Source organism: Mustela erminea, chromosome 9 (assembly GCF_009829155.1).
Source record: "Mustela erminea isolate mMusErm1 chromosome 9, mMusErm1.Pri, whole genome shotgun sequence".
Classification (NCBI taxonomy): domain Eukaryota; kingdom Metazoa; phylum Chordata; class Mammalia; order Carnivora; family Mustelidae; genus Mustela; species Mustela erminea.
The window spans coordinates 105,482,878-105,498,721 of record NC_045622.1 but is presented as its reverse complement, the minus strand read 5'-3'; the positions used below and the strand labels follow the sequence as shown (position 1 = coordinate 105,498,721).

Genomic DNA, 15,844 nt, shown 5'->3' with positions numbered 1-15,844 from the left:
TTGCACCCCAGAGCTTGGGCATGGCCCAGTGGGGCAGAAGACACAGCAGCCCAGCAGAGGGCTCCCCAGCTTCCCTCCCCAGGTCAGTTCCCCCTGGGGACTGTCTCTAGGGCCAAGTGAGGGCCACACAGAACCCTGGGCTCTATGCAAAGGGCCCCCAGAATTCTATCTCTGAGGAAACTCAGCACAGAAGTCCAAAAGCCGGCGGGGGGCGGGGGGGTACTGACCAAGCAGTGGGACTAAGGCGGGTGGGGAATAAGGGCAAGGTTGTCATTTCCCAGGAACACACCTGTGAGCCCTGAGTGGGAGTCAGGGGAGACAGAATTTGACAAGCTGGGAGGAGAGCTGTCTGTCTGCCTGTCTGTCTGTCTTCCAAGTGGAAGGTGGGGGTGGAGCAGGCAGGGAGGGAGAATTAGCAAGTTCCACAGTTGGGCAACACTCAGACACACACCGAATACAGATACACGTGTACACACACGTCCTGGTTCCAGACCAACGGGACGACACCTGCATTTACACAGGTTGCACGGTATTCGGGGACATTCGCGTGGGGGGGACACTCAGCAGCACGTGTAGTGAGCACACGCCCCCCCCCACTCCTCCCTTCCAACCAGACCCCTGTATAGCCTCACACCCGGGCTCTGCAGCAGGGACAGACACAAGAGCACGCAGCCCAGCACGCGGACACGTCTGCCCAGCCCCTGGGGCGGGTGCGCCAGCCCTCTGGGTCTGTTCCAAGTTGGAGCCTCTCACGTGAGGCCCAATGTGTCATTTCCAAACAGAAGGAATCTAGCTAGCTCCTTCGCAGCAGGGAGGAAGGGCAGGGTGTGGGGCTGGGTGGGTGGGTGGGCGCGTGGGCATGTGCAGGGCACAGGGCGTGTATGAGGGAAACAAGCATGTGAATGCTAGCTGTGTGTGTCGGGACATGGTGTGCACCGGTTGGGGGCTCTAAGGGTGGGTGGGGGAAGGAGCCCCGGGGAAACAGTGTGCCTTTGTGAGGGTGTGTGTGTGTATGTGTGTGTGTGTGTGTGCGTGTGCCGCTGAGTCTGTGTGCAGTGGGTGTGGGTGTTTGTCTCCCTGTATCCGCCTTCTCTCCCGTTCTGGACTTTTAGCCTTCCTGGGCTCATTTCCCCCATGTCCTACCTCCTCCCTCTCCGGGCTCGAATTAGGTGCCCTAGTGGAGGAGGGGGGCATGCTCCAGGACCCAGTCCAACCCCAGACGCTGCCTGAGGCTTCCCTCCAGCTCCCCCTCCCTTCCTTTTCTCCCTTTCCTCCCTCCCTCTCTTTCCTCTCCTCCCTCCCCCCCAAGGCTGGCGTGCCAGGGGGTGGGACATGCCAATCACTGGCTGTGCCTCTCCGGCTGCCAGCACAGGGCGCAGCTCCCCCCGGGAGCCAGGTGTTTGGGTCCCTGGAGACGCCGCCGGCCCCCGGGGAGGCAGTGGGGCTGAGGACCCTACAGACCCTTCTCCAGTCCCATGGTGAGTACATTTGGAAGGGTTCGGGAGGGGCTCCACTGAGATGGGGGCGGGAAGAGCAGGTCCTGGGAGCAAAGCAGAGACAGAGGACTAGGAAATAGGGATGAACTCCGGAGAGAGGAGGGGGCCGAGGAGGGGTCTAGAGACCAGGGGGGCTCTGCAGCACTGGACAGTGGCTGTTCCAAACACCCGGTCTCGTGGCTTTGAACAGATACACCCGATGTTTTTCTGGGGTTCAGCTGGCAGAGAAGATGGAGACCCCTCCTCTTAGGAAACTGGACCTGGAGCCCAGAGGGACTAAGCCGCCCCCTAGCAGGTAGAGGACCCAGAATCCCAGAGACAGAGTGGAAAGGGCAGGGGGCCAGAGGGCAGCCTTTGCCACCAGCATCCTGTGGGAGGTTGCCCCCCCCAGCATCGGGGTGCCCGTCCCAGAACCTCCTCCTCTTTTCCCTCAGGGAACCCTGACTCCCACCACCCCCATCCACCTTCAACCCCCCCAAGATGGACTGAACCAGGTTGCTGGCCAGACGGACAAGCTGGATGCCAAGGTGGGTGTTAGGCCAGAAGCCAGCAGGGGACCAGGCCAAGAGCCCCAGGGCTCTCCGGGAACAAATGGGCACATGGAAAGCCACACCAGTCAGGGTACGTGGCCCTGACGTGTGCAAGGGCCCAGAGAGCACTCCCTATGTCCACAGTATCTTGGGGTCCCCCAGAGTAGGTCTCAGTCCTGTAGCCTCTTAATGCATCGGTACCCATCGGTACCCATGCAGGGACCCATCCCAGGAGCCCCCAGACCCCACGATGTAGGGAGGGAGGGGCTGGAGGCCACCAGCTCTGATTCTGCAGATTCACCAGCTCCCGGGCCGGCAGCTGGGAAGGGGGTGGTCAGCTCCCATTCGGTCATTCAGACAAGTGCTGCTAAGGGGTTCTCGGTGCTAGCAAGAGGGGCTCACCTCTTGCCACAAAACAGACCTACAGCTCCACCCAGGCTGACCCAACCACCACCAGCCACCCACCCCCCTCTCCCAACTGGCCGGAAGGAGTCAGATTGTCTCCTGTAGCCGGACAGTCTCCTATCCCTGGGCAATCAGCTGCTCGCTGAACTGTCAGATAAGAGTTAGTTCTCTGCCCCCTGACCTTAGCCACTGGGCAAGCCATGATCGCTGCTGTGATACAGAACGCAGGGAGGGGAGGGGATGGTGAAACGGGGCTGTGGAAGATGTGACTCTTGTCTCCCGGGCTTGGGCCTGGAGGTCTGAGAACTAGATCCCCAAGGGCAAAGAGGCGTCCGGAGTGTCAAGAAGGGATTAGGCAGAGGTCACGTCAGCCCTAAAAAAGGAACCTCTTCATCGAACAGATGAAGAGACTGAGGCTGAGGAAGGAGAAGGGACATGCTCATGGTCCCAGAAGGGACATCGAGGGTTCCTCCTGGGCTGGGACCCCATTCCCCCCCACCCTCAGGGCAACGCTGCGCCCCCACCTCCCCGAGAAAGATGACGGGGTGAGGGGAGCAGCAAGCCTTGGGAGGCAGGAGCTTGGGCTCCGGAGGGGAGGGCGGGCGGGGAGAGGTGGGTGACTATCTTGCTGGGTTTCTGCTCTGCTGTGATGCCATGGTGATGCCTAGAAGGATGGGGGAGGGAGGGAGAGAGAAGAAAGGAAATGGGGAGGAGAATTCAAGGATGGAAGAACAGGGGGCAAGTGGAGAGGTGGATGAGGGGCGGAGCTCTGATGATGCCACCTGGCGGAGTGAGGTCTAGGGCCCAGCCTGCCGACTGCCTGGCTCTGGCATGGTTTGGCTCAAGTCGGGGAACTGGTTAAAGTCCATCAGCCGTGAGTGTGTTTGGCAGTGGTTCTAGGGCTGACGCTCCTCTTCCGGCTCGGCAGCGCACTTACGAGCCTTTAACTGATGGCTCCTGCTCTCCCCAGGGCTAGTTGGCATTCCCAGTGGTGACTGTTGAGCCTGAAAATGTGGTAAATTGCATGTGTTTGCCCCCTCCTTGCCAAGGCCAGGCATTGGAGGTAGGAGTTTTGTGCACCTTCAATGGGTCAAGAGCTACTTTTAGAGAAAAGTTAACCCAGGGGGAGAAAGCCGCCTGTGACAGGCTGGCTTCTGGATGATGGGCCCTGCAGAAGGGACCCGTCAGAAGACCCGGCCGGAAGAATGCCCCCCTCCCTGCACATGTGAAACCCCAGAAGCCCAGCCGCACGGACCCTACCTTGTATCTCCCTCTCCCCAGTACTGCTCATTCTCTCCAGTCAGGGCTCCGCCAGCTTCCAGGCCCAGAATCACAAGATGGCTTCGCTCCTCCCTCCTGAGTCTCTTCCCCAGCAACCCCTCACTCTCCCTCTCCCCTTCTCCACCACTCGACCAGGGGTAAGATTCAGGAACCCCAGTGTTCAGGAATCCCTCTCCCCAGCAATCGCTCCTGGTCTCCCCCTTCCTCTTGCCAGCCAGATCCCCAGCCCCTGGGGATCCATCCAAGGCTCTGGCGGTCAGTAGTCTGGCCTGCTGTTCTAGAGGCTCTGACCTCATCCCTTAACCCTTTAAGCCCAGGCTGACTTCTTCCTTCCCCAGCACTGACAGGTTCCCTCCCACGCCCGCGCCTGTCCTATCACTGTGCTCAGCTTCCCGGCAGCAGGTGAGTCAGGAGGTTCCTTGGTCCATTGAACAGGTGAGGATGCTCTTGGCCATTTCTCTCCTGTGCTCTCAAGCCAGACAGGGCCTCACCCAGGAGACAGGGACCCGGCAGGTGAGGGTAAGCAACAGCCAGAAGGAGTAGGGGGCATGCTCCTGAGCCTGAGATGAAACAGGAGGACCCCATGTACAAACTCACTTATTTGTTCCACAAAATATTTATGGAGAAACTACGTGTGCCAAGCACTGGGATAAAGCAGCGAATGAGGGCAGACGCAGCCCCTACCCTGCTTCTCAGAGAGCTACGGCTAGACCTCCCCCTTCTATAGTGCTGTCATCACACATCACACAGATCGACAACAGACACTGTCACACACACACACACACACACTCACACACGCGCACGCGGGACACGCACACACACACACAAACCCAGGCCAGATTCTAAAGGAAGGACTGGTTCTTCATTGACTCAAACCTCAAACTCTGGGTTGGCCAAGTCAGCCAAGGTGGGCGAGGAGGCTGGGGAGCCCGCCATTCCCACAAGAGCAGATCAGAGTAAGCAGGGGTCCAAGAGGTCTACATCCTGGTTGCATTAAAGAGTTAAGGTCCTTAAGGCCTCAAAACCTGTGTCACCTCTTTTGCAAATTGAGGACAATAAAGCCTGTTTCACAAGGAGTTGTAGCAGGTCAATTTAATCATAACTAGAAAGCTTAGAGCTGGGTCTGATATATGGTAAACAATCAGTGAATGCCAGTTGTTATGATAATATTAATAATATTATTAAAAGCTCCAACAGCCTTCAGCAGGAGGCCACAGTCCTGAGCAGAAAAGCGCCTCCTGCTTCCTCGCCTCCTTCTGGTACCCCAGACGTGACACCCACAGAGGAGAGACTCACCCCCACCATTTTTTTTTAAGATGTTATTTATTTTTTTGACAGAGAGAGACACAGCGAGAGAGGGAACGCAAGCAGAGGGAGTGGGAGAGGGAGGAGCAGGCTTCCCGCTGAGCAGAGAGCCCGATGCTGGGCTGGATCCCAGGACCCTGGGACCATGACCTGAGCCGAAGGCAGCTGCTCAACGACTGAGCCACCCAGGCACCCCACCAGCACCCCACCACCATTTCTTATTCCCGCTCAGCAATGCACACATCCTCACACACCATCAGCCTACAGAAGGATTACCAGGTTGAGACAGTGACTTGCCCAAGGTCACACCGCAGGGACCAGAGCAGGCCCCTGGGAATGTTCTCCTGAGCAAATCACTGTCTGAAAGAGGTTTGGGGGCGGCCTCTGCTTCTGACTGGGGAGGAAAGGCAGAGTTATTGATGACTCTGTCCTTGGGCAGTAGCCCAAGAGCTCAGAAGATCCAGGCAGTGGAAGAATCGGGGTCCAGTTCCCCAGAACCACTACCTCCTCTTTGCCCCCGCTCTCCTGGGAGGCCTTAGTCCCTCCAGCTCCTAGTTGGGGTACAGAAGAGTCTGCCAAGCGGGGAGAACGCAGACCTCGGAGCCGCAGCCCCGGAGCCGAATCCTAGGTCCTCCGCTTCTCACCACTGTGAGACCATCGGCAAGTCGAACTTCAGTGTCTTCGTCTGTGAAACAGAGATAAGACCCCCACTGGGGTGCCCCGTGGAGTACAGGAAATGATAGCGTACATCCAGTGTCTGGCATGCAGGACGTGATTCATGATGGTGGTTATCAGTGTGGTTGTTAAAATGAGTGAGCAGGGAACGTCTGGGTGGCTCAGTCGGTTAAGCCACTGCCTTCAGCTTAGGTCACGATCCCAGCGTCCTGGGATCGAGTCCCGCATCGGGCTCCTTGATCGGCAGGGAGCCTGCTTCTCTCGCTGCCTCTGCCTACCTGTGTGTGCGCTCACTCTCTCTCTCTCTCTGATAAATAAATATTTAAAATATTTTTAAAAGAAAAATGAGTTAGTGGGAGGGATTTCTAGCCCTTAAGGAGGGGGACTGCCTCCAAGGACCACTTCTCATAGAGCCTCCATTCCGAAAGCCCTTTTAAAACTCATCAAAGCTGGGGCACCTGGGTGGCTCAGCCAGTCAAGTGTCTGCTTTCGGCTCAGGTCACGATCTCGGGGGTCCTGGGATGGAACCCCGCATTGGGCTCCCTGCTCAGCAGGGAGTCTGTGCCTCCTTCTTCCTCTGCTCCTCTCCCTGCTTGTTCTCTCTCTCAAATAAATGAGTAAATAATCTTTAAATATATATACATGTAATAATAATAAATAAAAACACATTTTTAAAAAGAGAAGAAATTTTAAAAAAAACAAATGAGGAATCTAGGACTGGAGCGGGGCTGTGCCAGGGTCTGGACAGCAAGAGGGGGCTGGGCTGTGGGTGGGACTGAGGAGCCAGAAATAAGTCCAGAGACGTGCTTTGGATGCTGTGAACCCCAGCAGCTGGCAGATACAGGGTGGCCGGGGAAGGACAGGTTAAACGGTTGCTGAGGATCACACCACTAGGAAGAGACAGTTTTGAGGGAAGACACACAAAAACTCACTAATCGAGATAAATAATATTGTAATGTTACGTTTTTAAAAATCAACTTAATCAAAAAAGAAAAAAAATCAGACAGCAACTAGACAGCCCATAGGCGGGCCGTCTGTTTTTATAAATAAAGTTTCATTGAAACCAGGGCCAAGATCAGGGTGAGTCATGGGTGATCGGATGGTTTGTGCAAGTGCAAGATTGGACCCTGCCTTTCTTTAAAATTTTATTCATGATGGATGGTTGTGCATCAGCTTCCTTTTTTTTTTTTTTTTTTAAGGTACTCTCTATACCCAACATGGGGCTCGAACCCACGACCCCGAGATCCAGAGTCATCGAGCCAGCCAGGCGCCCCATCAACTTTTTAAATATTGCATTAAAATATCCACTTTCTTGAACTCTGAGTTTGGGGGCACCTCTGACTTTACACCTGAGGCAAAACTATCTCCCTCACCCCCCAGCCCCAAGCCTAGCCGGGTGGTGGTGTGGGACCAGACAGATGGGAGGCCTTGACGCAGCGCTGATGGCCACACCACGCCCCGGCAGACAGGACGCCCCAGCAGCTGCTTGGGGTGCGGCCTCTGAGGTCAGCAAGTTCATCTTGTCTGACTCTGACTTAGTCTTTTCCCATCTTGACCCAGGGAGCTACGGGGGGCTCCAGAGCTGCCCCAAAGCACCGGAGGTTGAGGGGTTGGGAAAAGGAGCCGGCACCCGAGTTAAGAGCCAAAAGACTTTGGAGATACACCATGCCTTCTCCCTCCTTTTCTCTGGGCCTCAGTTGCTCCATCTGTGCAATGGGCACTAAACAGCACTGAGTTCAGATCAGAGGGGCAGGAGTTGTGCAGGGCAACAGTGTCACAGCTGCTGACATCCACCAGTACCTCCCCAGGGAAAGCCTCTGTGGGCACAGTCCCATGCCAGCCTCCAGCCCAGCACCTGACTTTGGTTACGGGAAGATAATGCAACAAAATTCAGTAAGCAAGGGGCGCCTGGGTGGCTCAGTGGGTTAAAGCCTCTGCCTTTGGCTCAGGTCATGATCCCAGGGTCCTGGGATTGAGCCCCGGATCAGGCTCTCTGCTCAGCAGGGAGCCTGCTTCCTCCTCTTTCCCTGCCTGCCTCTCTGCCTACTTGTGATCTCTGTCTGTCAAATAAATAAATAAAATCTTTAATAAAAAAAAATTCAGTAAGCAAGACAAATAATATTTCTTTTTTTTTTAATTTTATTTATTTATTTGACAGGCAGAGATCACAAGCAGGCAGAGGCAGGCAGAGAGACAGGGGGAAGCAGGCTCCCTGCTGAGCAGAGAGCCCGATGCAGGGCTCGATCCCAGGACGCTGGGATCATGACCTGAGCCAAAGGCACAGGCTTTAACCCACTGAGCCACCCAGGCACCCCAAGACAAATAATATTTCAGCATAATATTTTTGAAATTCAAATTGGCGGGGCGCCTGGCTGGCTCAATCAGAAGGGCACACAACTCTTGATATAAGGGTCATGAGTTCAAGCCCCACACTGGGTGTAGAGATTACTAAAAAAAAAAAAAATACAAATAAATAAATACAATTTAAGAGATAAAGTTCCAATGGCACCTGGGTGGCTCAGTCATTAGGCATCTGCCTTCAGCTCAGGTCAGGATCCCAGGGTCCTAGGATCAGCCCTACATCGGGTTCCCTGCTCTGTGGGGAGTTTGCTTCTCCCTCTCCCACTCCCCCTGCTTATGCCCCCTCTCTCGCTGTCTCTCTCTCTCTCTCTGTCAAATAAATAAATAACATCTTTTTTTTTTTTTTTAAAGAAAAGACAGATAAAATTCCAATTGGCAAACTATGATAGCCTCCAAGCCAGCCATCGGTTTTTATAAATACAGTTTCAGTGGAACGAAGTGCTTGGGCTCAGATCTTGGTTCCTACCTTACCTGCCTGATCTTGCTTTTCCCAACCTCTGTTTTTCACCTGGGAAATGGAGAGAAGAGCGACCGCTAGGTCACGTGCTTCCCCGTTAAGATTAAATGCAGTAATGCACAAAAGTGCTTTCAGCAGCGACTGCCACTCAGGGAACACTGAATAGTAACAATGATCATTATCGTTGGCAGTTGCTATTGTCATAGTATTCAAAATTTCTTTTAAGTTTATTTAAGTAATCGCTACACCCAACGTGGGGCTTGAACTCATGACCCCAAGATCAAGAGTCACATGCTCCACTGACTGAGTCAGCCAGGCACCCCAAGAAATTTTTAATCAAAGGAGCAGACACTTGGGGTGCTTGGGTGGCTCCGTCAGTGAAACTCACTCAGCTGACTCTTGATTTCAGCTCAGGTCACGATCCCAGAGTCCTGGGATGGAGCCCCATGTTGGGCTCCCTGCTCATCGGGGAGTCTGCTTCTTCCTCTCCCTCTGCCCCTCCCCCCTTCCCTCTCTCCCTCTCTGTCTCAAATGCATAAATCTTTTTTTCAAGGTTTTATTTATTTATTTGACAGACAGAGATCACAAGCAGGCAGAGAGGCAGGCAGAGAGAGGGGGAAACACTGAGCAGAGAGCCCGATATGGGGCTCAATCCCAGGACCCCGGGATCATGACCTGAGCCGAAGGTAGAGGCTTTAACCCACTGAGCCACCCAGGCGCCCCTCAGTGAACATAAATCTTTAAAAAAAAAAAAAGAAAAGAAAAGAAAAGAAAAAGGAGCAAACCCTCGTAGGAGGAAGCCCTCACCGGCACACATGCTAAGAATCAACGGGAACCAAGTTCAGGCCTGTGGTGCCAGGCCTGCCCCAGGCACTCTTCATCTATAGATCCATTTCGGCCTCACAATTCCTTGATTTATTCGCCAGGGACTAGTGTCATTCCTGTTTTCCAGCTGAGGAAACTGAGGCACCCAGCAATGACACCGCCAGCAGCGATCCCATACCCTGGAAATAAATGGTACAGCCTGGGTCCCAGTGGAGCCAGTGTGGCTCAGGCTGTCCAGGCCCTTCCACCATGACGTGCTGTGTCCTCCTGACATGCAAACGGCCCAAGACGCACAAGCACACGCTGACAGCGACGGTCCTTCTCACTCCTTCTGTCACACTCCCGACTGCCATCCTGAGAGTCCCTCTCACGCCCCAACCCCGTGACCGGTGGAGATGACCTCAGCCACACACCCTCGGTCACAGGCTGTCACAGCCGCCTGTCATGCCCTGACCTCCTCACAGGTACACAGCGCCCTCATCTCTCTGTCAGAGACCAGTTCCCGAGGAACACCAGAGCCCGGTGCCCGATGTCTCTCCCTTGGAATTTTTCCAATGATACAACCCCTGAAACCATAGCGGCAGGTGGGAAGAGACCCCAGTCTTCCAAGGACAGACGGATGCCTGAGGCCCGGGACAGGAAGGGACCTGCCAAAACAAAGAACAGCAAAATGGTGGCTGAGCGGTGGGGTTCTCCGGCTAAGGTTGCTAAGAGACCCGGCTTTTCCCCTTTACCCACCTTTAGTCCTTTAGTGCCTGGGCTGGACTCCAGTTTCAAGAAAAATGTGGGGGAATCTTCCTTTTCCCCTTGCTGCCCCTCACTCAGCTTGGACCCAGGAAGAGAGTGGGGAGACAGAAGGGGGCTCCCACACCTCATCAGGGGCCAGATCACTGCTGGAAGCTGAGGCCCTCAGTTTCCCTGCCAACAGCGCCCCACTACCGCGGCCTGCATTCACTCCAGACTCTTTTTCATTTTTTGTTAAGATTTTGTTTCTTTGTCAGAGAAAAAGAGAGCATAAGCAGGCAGAGCGGTAGGCAGAGGGAGAGGCATGTTCCCCACTGAGCAGGGAACCCAACTGGGGACTCAATCCCAGGACCCTGGGATCATAACCTGAGCCAAAGACAGATGCTTAACCGACTGAGCCACCCAGGAGCCTCTCCCTCCAGACTTTCTACCTCCAGACAAGCATTTAGACCCAGAGCAACTTACCTGGCTGCCCTCCGAGAGGGGCTGATCCAGCTCCAAACTCTGCCTTCCTCCTCTCTCATTCTCTCTCTCTCTCTCTCTATCTCTGTGTCACACACAGACACACATGCGCGTGCTCTCACACATACACCCAGGGAAACATGCAGACATGGCAACATAACCTCCCCCTTATCTTCTCTAGAGCCTTGCCCTGGCCTTCCCATCTCGCCTTATTTGATGGAAGAATCCTGCTGGAGCTCCACATGCTCAAAGTAAAAGAGAGACGTGGGTTCTAACCATACTCACCTCCTCTGTCGCTGTGGCCTGCTCTAGTGGCCGCTTGGAGCCACGGCTGCCTCGGGGAAATGGGGAGCCTAAGAGACCTTCCTCCTAGAGATGTACGACAGTTAAATTAGGTAATTCAGTTAAGTGCTTAGTCCTGTGTCTGGCATGTAGTAACTACCTAGTAAATGAGAGCTTTAATAAAATTGAGTGAAGTGCTTTGAAAATTTGGCAGTGTTGTATACAAAGCCAGTCTCCCGACTCCTGCCACAGGAGTGAAGCAAGACAGGAATTAGTAGCAATTTCCCAATGAGAAAATTGAGGCTGGGAGTCTGAACGGTGAAGCCAGAAGGAGGATTCCATCTCTGGATTCCAAATCCCCACCCCCCAGGGCTGCTGGCACAACCATTCACAACTGGGAAGGTGCCTTATGAATGACTGCGAGTGGCCGCGGGTGAGAAGGGATGACGTCTCGCCTAAGGGTCCAAGAAGGCAGAGGCCGTGTCCCCAGCACCTTCCACCCCAAGCTATCAGAGACGAGCAGCAACCCAACCAAAGCTCGTGTCCTCTTGTTCCAGGTGATGACCTCCCCCTGAGGAAGCCCTGTACCGCGACTAGAGGAAGGGGCTGCCCCCCCCAACCCCAGCCCACCACCATGAATACCTCAGCCCCACCCGCCGTCAGCCCCAACATCACCGTCCTGGCACCGGGAAAAGGACCCTGGCAAGTGGCCTTCATTGGGATCACCACAGGCCTCCTGTCCCTGGCCACAGTGACAGGCAACCTGTTGGTACTCATCTCCTTCAAGGTCAACACTGAGCTCAAGACAGTCAACAACTACTTCCTGCTCAGCCTGGCCTGCGCCGACCTCATCATCGGTACCTTCTCCATGAACCTCTATACCACGTACCTGCTCATGGGCCACTGGGCTCTGGGCACCCTGGCCTGCGACCTCTGGCTGGCCCTGGACTACGTGGCCAGCAACGCCTCCGTCATGAACCTGCTGCTCATCAGCTTCGACCGCTACTTCTCCGTGACCCGGCCCCTGAGCTATCGAGCCAAGCGCACACCCCGCCGGGCGGCCCTGATGATCGGCCTGGCCTGGCTGGTCTCCTTCATCCTGTGGGCTCCGGCCATCCTCTTCTGGCAGTACCTGGTAGGGGAGCGGACGGTCCTGGCCGGGCAGTGCTACATCCAGTTCCTCTCGCAGCCCATCATCACCTTCGGCACAGCCATGGCCGCCTTCTACCTCCCGGTCACGGTCATGTGCACGCTCTACTGGCGCATCTACCGGGAGACGGAGAACCGGGCCCGGGAGCTGGCGGCCCTGCAGGGCTCCGAGACGCCCGGGAAGGGGGGCGGCAGCAGCAGCAGCTCTGAGCGGTCCCAGCGGGGGACGGAGGGCTCCCCAGAGACCCCTCCGGGCCGCTGCTGCCGCTGCTGCCGGGCGCCCAGGCTGCTGCAGGCCTACAGCTGGAAGGAAGAGGAGGAAGAGGATGAAGGCTCCATGGAGTCCCTCACGTCCTCCGAGGGGGAGGAGCCCGGCTCCGAGGTGGTGATCAAGATGCCCATGGTGGACCCCGAGGCCCAGGCCCCGGCCAAGCAGCCCCCCCGGAGCTCCCCCAACACGGTCAAGAGGCCAACCCGGAAGGGGCGCGAGCGGGCGGGCAAGAGCCAGAAGCCCCGGGGGAAGGAGCAGCTGGCCAAGCGGAAGACCTTCTCGCTGGTCAAGGAGAAGAAGGCGGCTCGGACCCTGAGCGCCATTCTGCTGGCCTTCATCGTCACCTGGACGCCGTACAACATCATGGTGCTGGTGTCCACCTTCTGCAAGAACTGTGTTCCCGAGACCCTGTGGGAGCTGGGCTACTGGCTGTGCTACGTCAACAGCACCATCAACCCCATGTGCTACGCGCTCTGCAACAAAGCCTTCCGGGACACCTTCCGCCTGCTGCTGCTCTGCCGCTGGGACAAGCGTCGCTGGCGCAAGATCCCCAAGCGCCCGGGCTCTGTGCACCGCACCCCCTCCCGCCAGTGCTGAGGGCCCCTAGCCGGCGTCCAGGCCCGCCACCCCAGGCCCTGGGACAGCCCAGCAGGAAGGAAGCAGGCAGGGGCTGCGACCTCAGACCCAGGGCCCTGCTCTGTCCTCACCAGGCTTCCAGGGGGCGGGGGAGAGCCGTAGGCCACCTTCCTGGACAGCCCAGACAGACCCTGCCAGCTTTCCAAACTGTTGCTATTCCCAAGCAGGGAACGAACCTGAACCGGGGGAACTGGTTTTTCTGTTCCCTGCTGGGTGGGAATGGGCTGTCACCAGGAAGAAGGCAGGGGAGGGGAGGATCCAAGCTTTTAGATCCCTTGTTTGCCTTCAGGCAGGAAATCTGTGGGGAGCCAGCAGGCCAGGCCAGGAGTAAATAGGTTCACATTTCAGTCATCCCTAGCCCAGGGGCTGGCCCCATGGGGGGATGGCGGTGGGAGATGGTACCCGGCCCCACCCCACCCCCGGGCCAACAGCAGGGAGCTGATGCCAACCACTGAGAGGAAAGCTTGGCTCCAAGGCAGCACCCCCTGGCTGGATACTGGGTATCCCCTCTCTCCCCGGGCACAGCCCCCCCACCCCCCACTCCATCCCACCCCACCCCTGCCGCGCCGAAGCTGGGTCCTAGGCACACTCTCCAGGGTTGTCTGAACTCCCTACAGATGTCCCCGGAGTGTCCCCACAGCAAACATCCAAGCATCAGCAGGACAATGTCACCAGAAGAGACCAGCTTGGCTGCCGTCACACACCAAGTCCCGAGACAGGAGCAGGACCAGGCTCCAGGTGTTCTGACTGTCCCACTCTGTCGTTTCCCTGGGAATGAGGGACAGGGGTGCCTGCTGTCCAGCCCCACACCCATACCCTCTGCTCCAGAGAAACCCTCAGTCCCTCCCTCCCTCCCTGGCTCACAGCCGCCACCTGATGGACTGCTCCACGCAGGCCTAGCCAGGTCTCCCGCATGCTGCCTGCGTCCAGCCTGCCCCACACAGGCCTGGCCCAGCCGACGGGTCCTCTCCTGTGAGCTCCCAGTCCAACCCGTGCATGGCCTCCCAGCCGCCCTAATCTCCGGACCCAGCCTGGCCCCACCCCCGATGTTCTTTCCTTTTATTCTCAGCAAGTGCTGAGTCTGTGAATAAAGCCACATACCCAGAGGGCACTCTGGGGCCTTCTTCCCTGTGTTGGATCGTGGGCCTGGGCTTAGGCCAGGGCAGAATGGGACAGAGAGGGCCCAAGTACTGTGCAACAGGCAGTCCCAGGAGGGGCAGCACTGAGTGTCTCGATCTCCTGAAACCCGTGGGCCCCAGCACTCCAAGGTCCCCGGCTCAGGTGAGTAGGTCGTTCATGGGCGGTAGGGAGGCCAAGTAAAATACATTGCCCTTGCCCGTAGCCCAGCATATGCTCTATCAGCTTTGTCATATGTGGCTGCTCTGGGGGCCTACTAGAACCAGAGAGAGTAGAACTGCTGCAAGGCTCCATTTACAGATGGGGAGACCAGGGCCCGCTGACCCAGGAGGACCATTCAGGGTTAGCCTACAAAGCAACACCCAGCCTTCCAGGCAATTCACAGCCTCCTGACCCGTGGACTAGGGAGAGGGGACACTTGGGGTCCAGGCCAAAGCACTCCATAAAGGGGACCCTCAGGCCAGGTTCTAGGCATCTCATGGGTGAGGGGGCCCTAAAGCTTAAAGCAAAGGAATCTTCGAGAGGTCAGCCCCACAGCACAGAGTAGTGGTTCTCGTTGGGGTCCTCAGGAGCACACTTAGGTTCAATGATTTGCTAGAAAAACACACCTAACTCAGCAGAGCTGTTACACTCATGGTTAAAATCTATTACAGTAAAAGAATATAAATTAAAATCGGCAAAAGAGGGGCGCCCGGGTGGCTCAGTCGGTTAAGCATCCCAACCCTTGATTTGTGCTCTGGTCATGATCTCTGGGTTGTGGGACGGAGCCCTGCGCTGGGCTCCACACTGGGCGCGTCTCTGTCCTTCCCCTGCTCTCTCTGTACACTCTGACTCCCCCTCTTTAGGGGAAAAAAAAAAAAAATCAGCAAAAGCTAATAACACATAGGGCAGAGTCTAAAAGAGACCAGGTACAAGCTTCCAGTTGTCCTCTCCCAGCAGGAGTCATGGGGTCATTTAAGAAGTCATTTAAGCCTTCCATGTGTGACAACATGCATGAAAGATTACCAACCACAAAGCTTACCTGAGCCTTGGTGTCCAATGTTTCTACTGGAAATTGCTCATGTAAGCCTGGCTGACCCACTTGGCTGGCCTTAGTTACTCAGTGTCCAGCCCCTCCGAGGCTAATCTGATACCACGAGACCCAGGGCCCCCAGGTAAACAAAGACACTCTTATCAGGTGGGATATTCCAAGGGCCTGGGGTGATCTCCCACAACCCTGGAGACCCTGGACAGGACCAAACCTTTCTCCAGAATGTGCCGGGTTTGGACCACCCAGACCTCCCGAGTTAATCCTTGAAGACACCGCCGTCCTGACCAGTAGCATTAGTATCACTCAGGAACTTGTTAGATCTCTAAGTGGGGTCACCCCAGGGTTACTGATCCAGAAACTCTAGGGGTCAAGCGAGCCCAGCCTGTGCTTCAACAAACCCTCTGGGTGTGCTGATGCAGGCTAAAGTTTGAGAAACGCTGGTTAAAGGAATGAGGTCCTGGGTGGGCTGAACTTTTTACAGAGAGGGCATAGAAGGTCACCCCCCCCACACACAGCAGTCAGGACCCCAGAAAAAGGGCAGCTTCCCACACTATGTCACCTCTAGATGCTGGGAGCACCCATTCCTCACCACTGCTCCCTTGTAGCCCTGAGCCCCCTTTAGGGTTCAATGCCCGGCCCTGTGGCCAAGGCACTGGAAAAGCAGTCTTGGCGGCAGAGAGAGTGAGGAAGCGGAGCAGCAGCCTTAGGAGGAGAGGAGTTCTGGAATCCGGAAGCCAGGAGAGGGAGGTCAGAGCTGGTGTTCCCATCAGGAATGGGGCTAGCTGTTCACACTTGTCC

At 56.2% G+C, this 15,844-nt stretch overlaps 1 protein-coding gene and 1 long non-coding RNA gene across 6 annotated transcripts; one reads left to right on the top strand and one right to left on the bottom strand.

The window, feature by feature from the left end:
- The first annotated feature begins 859 nt into the window (after positions 1–859).
- CHRM1 (cholinergic receptor muscarinic 1) lies at positions 860–12,954 on the top strand. 5 transcript variants are annotated; one of them, XM_032359173.1, is made up of 3 exons: positions 860–1,478; positions 1,931–2,023; positions 11,381–12,954. In XM_032359173.1, exons 1-3 carry the CDS (start codon positions 1,013–1,015, stop codon positions 12,838–12,840), a joined length of 2,019 nt encoding a protein of 672 aa, XP_032215064.1. In that variant the 5' UTR covers positions 860–1,012; the 3' UTR covers positions 12,841–12,954. The 5 variants fall into 5 exon arrangements, 4 of the variants coding, with proteins under 4 accessions (XP_032215064.1, XP_032215065.1, XP_032215066.1 ...); XR_004289339.1 differs by lacking the exons at positions 860–1,478; positions 11,381–12,954 and adding exons at positions 4,051–4,114; positions 6,892–6,933 and having other exon boundaries at positions 1,935–2,023; XM_032359175.1 differs by lacking the exon at positions 860–1,478 and adding an exon at positions 4,051–4,114 and having other exon boundaries at positions 1,935–2,023.
- Positions 9,247–11,801, bottom strand: LOC116599363. Its single transcript, XR_004289340.1, has 3 exons — positions 11,713–11,801; positions 10,827–10,910; positions 9,247–9,982 (listed from the first exon to the last, which is right to left on the bottom strand). It is a non-coding gene; the product is annotated as an uncharacterized LOC116599363 (long non-coding RNA).
- Positions 12,955–15,844: the final 2,890 nt, after the last annotated feature.

What these genes read in the sequence shown, in the direction of transcription:
- CHRM1 (XM_032359173.1), top strand. Translation starts at nt 1,013, where the DNA reads ATGTGTGTGTGTGTGTGTGCGTGTGCCGCTGAGTCTGTGTGCAGTGGG. An exon ending in GACCCTTCTCCAGTCCCATG is followed by an intron (nt 1,479 to 1,930) that starts GTGAGTACATTT and finishes CTTTTCCCTCAG; the next exon opens with GGAACCCTGACTCCCACCAC. An exon ending in CGGACAAGCTGGATGCCAAG is followed by an intron (nt 2,024 to 11,380) that starts GTGGGTGTTAGG and finishes CTCTTGTTCCAG; the next exon opens with GTGATGACCTCCCCCTGAGG.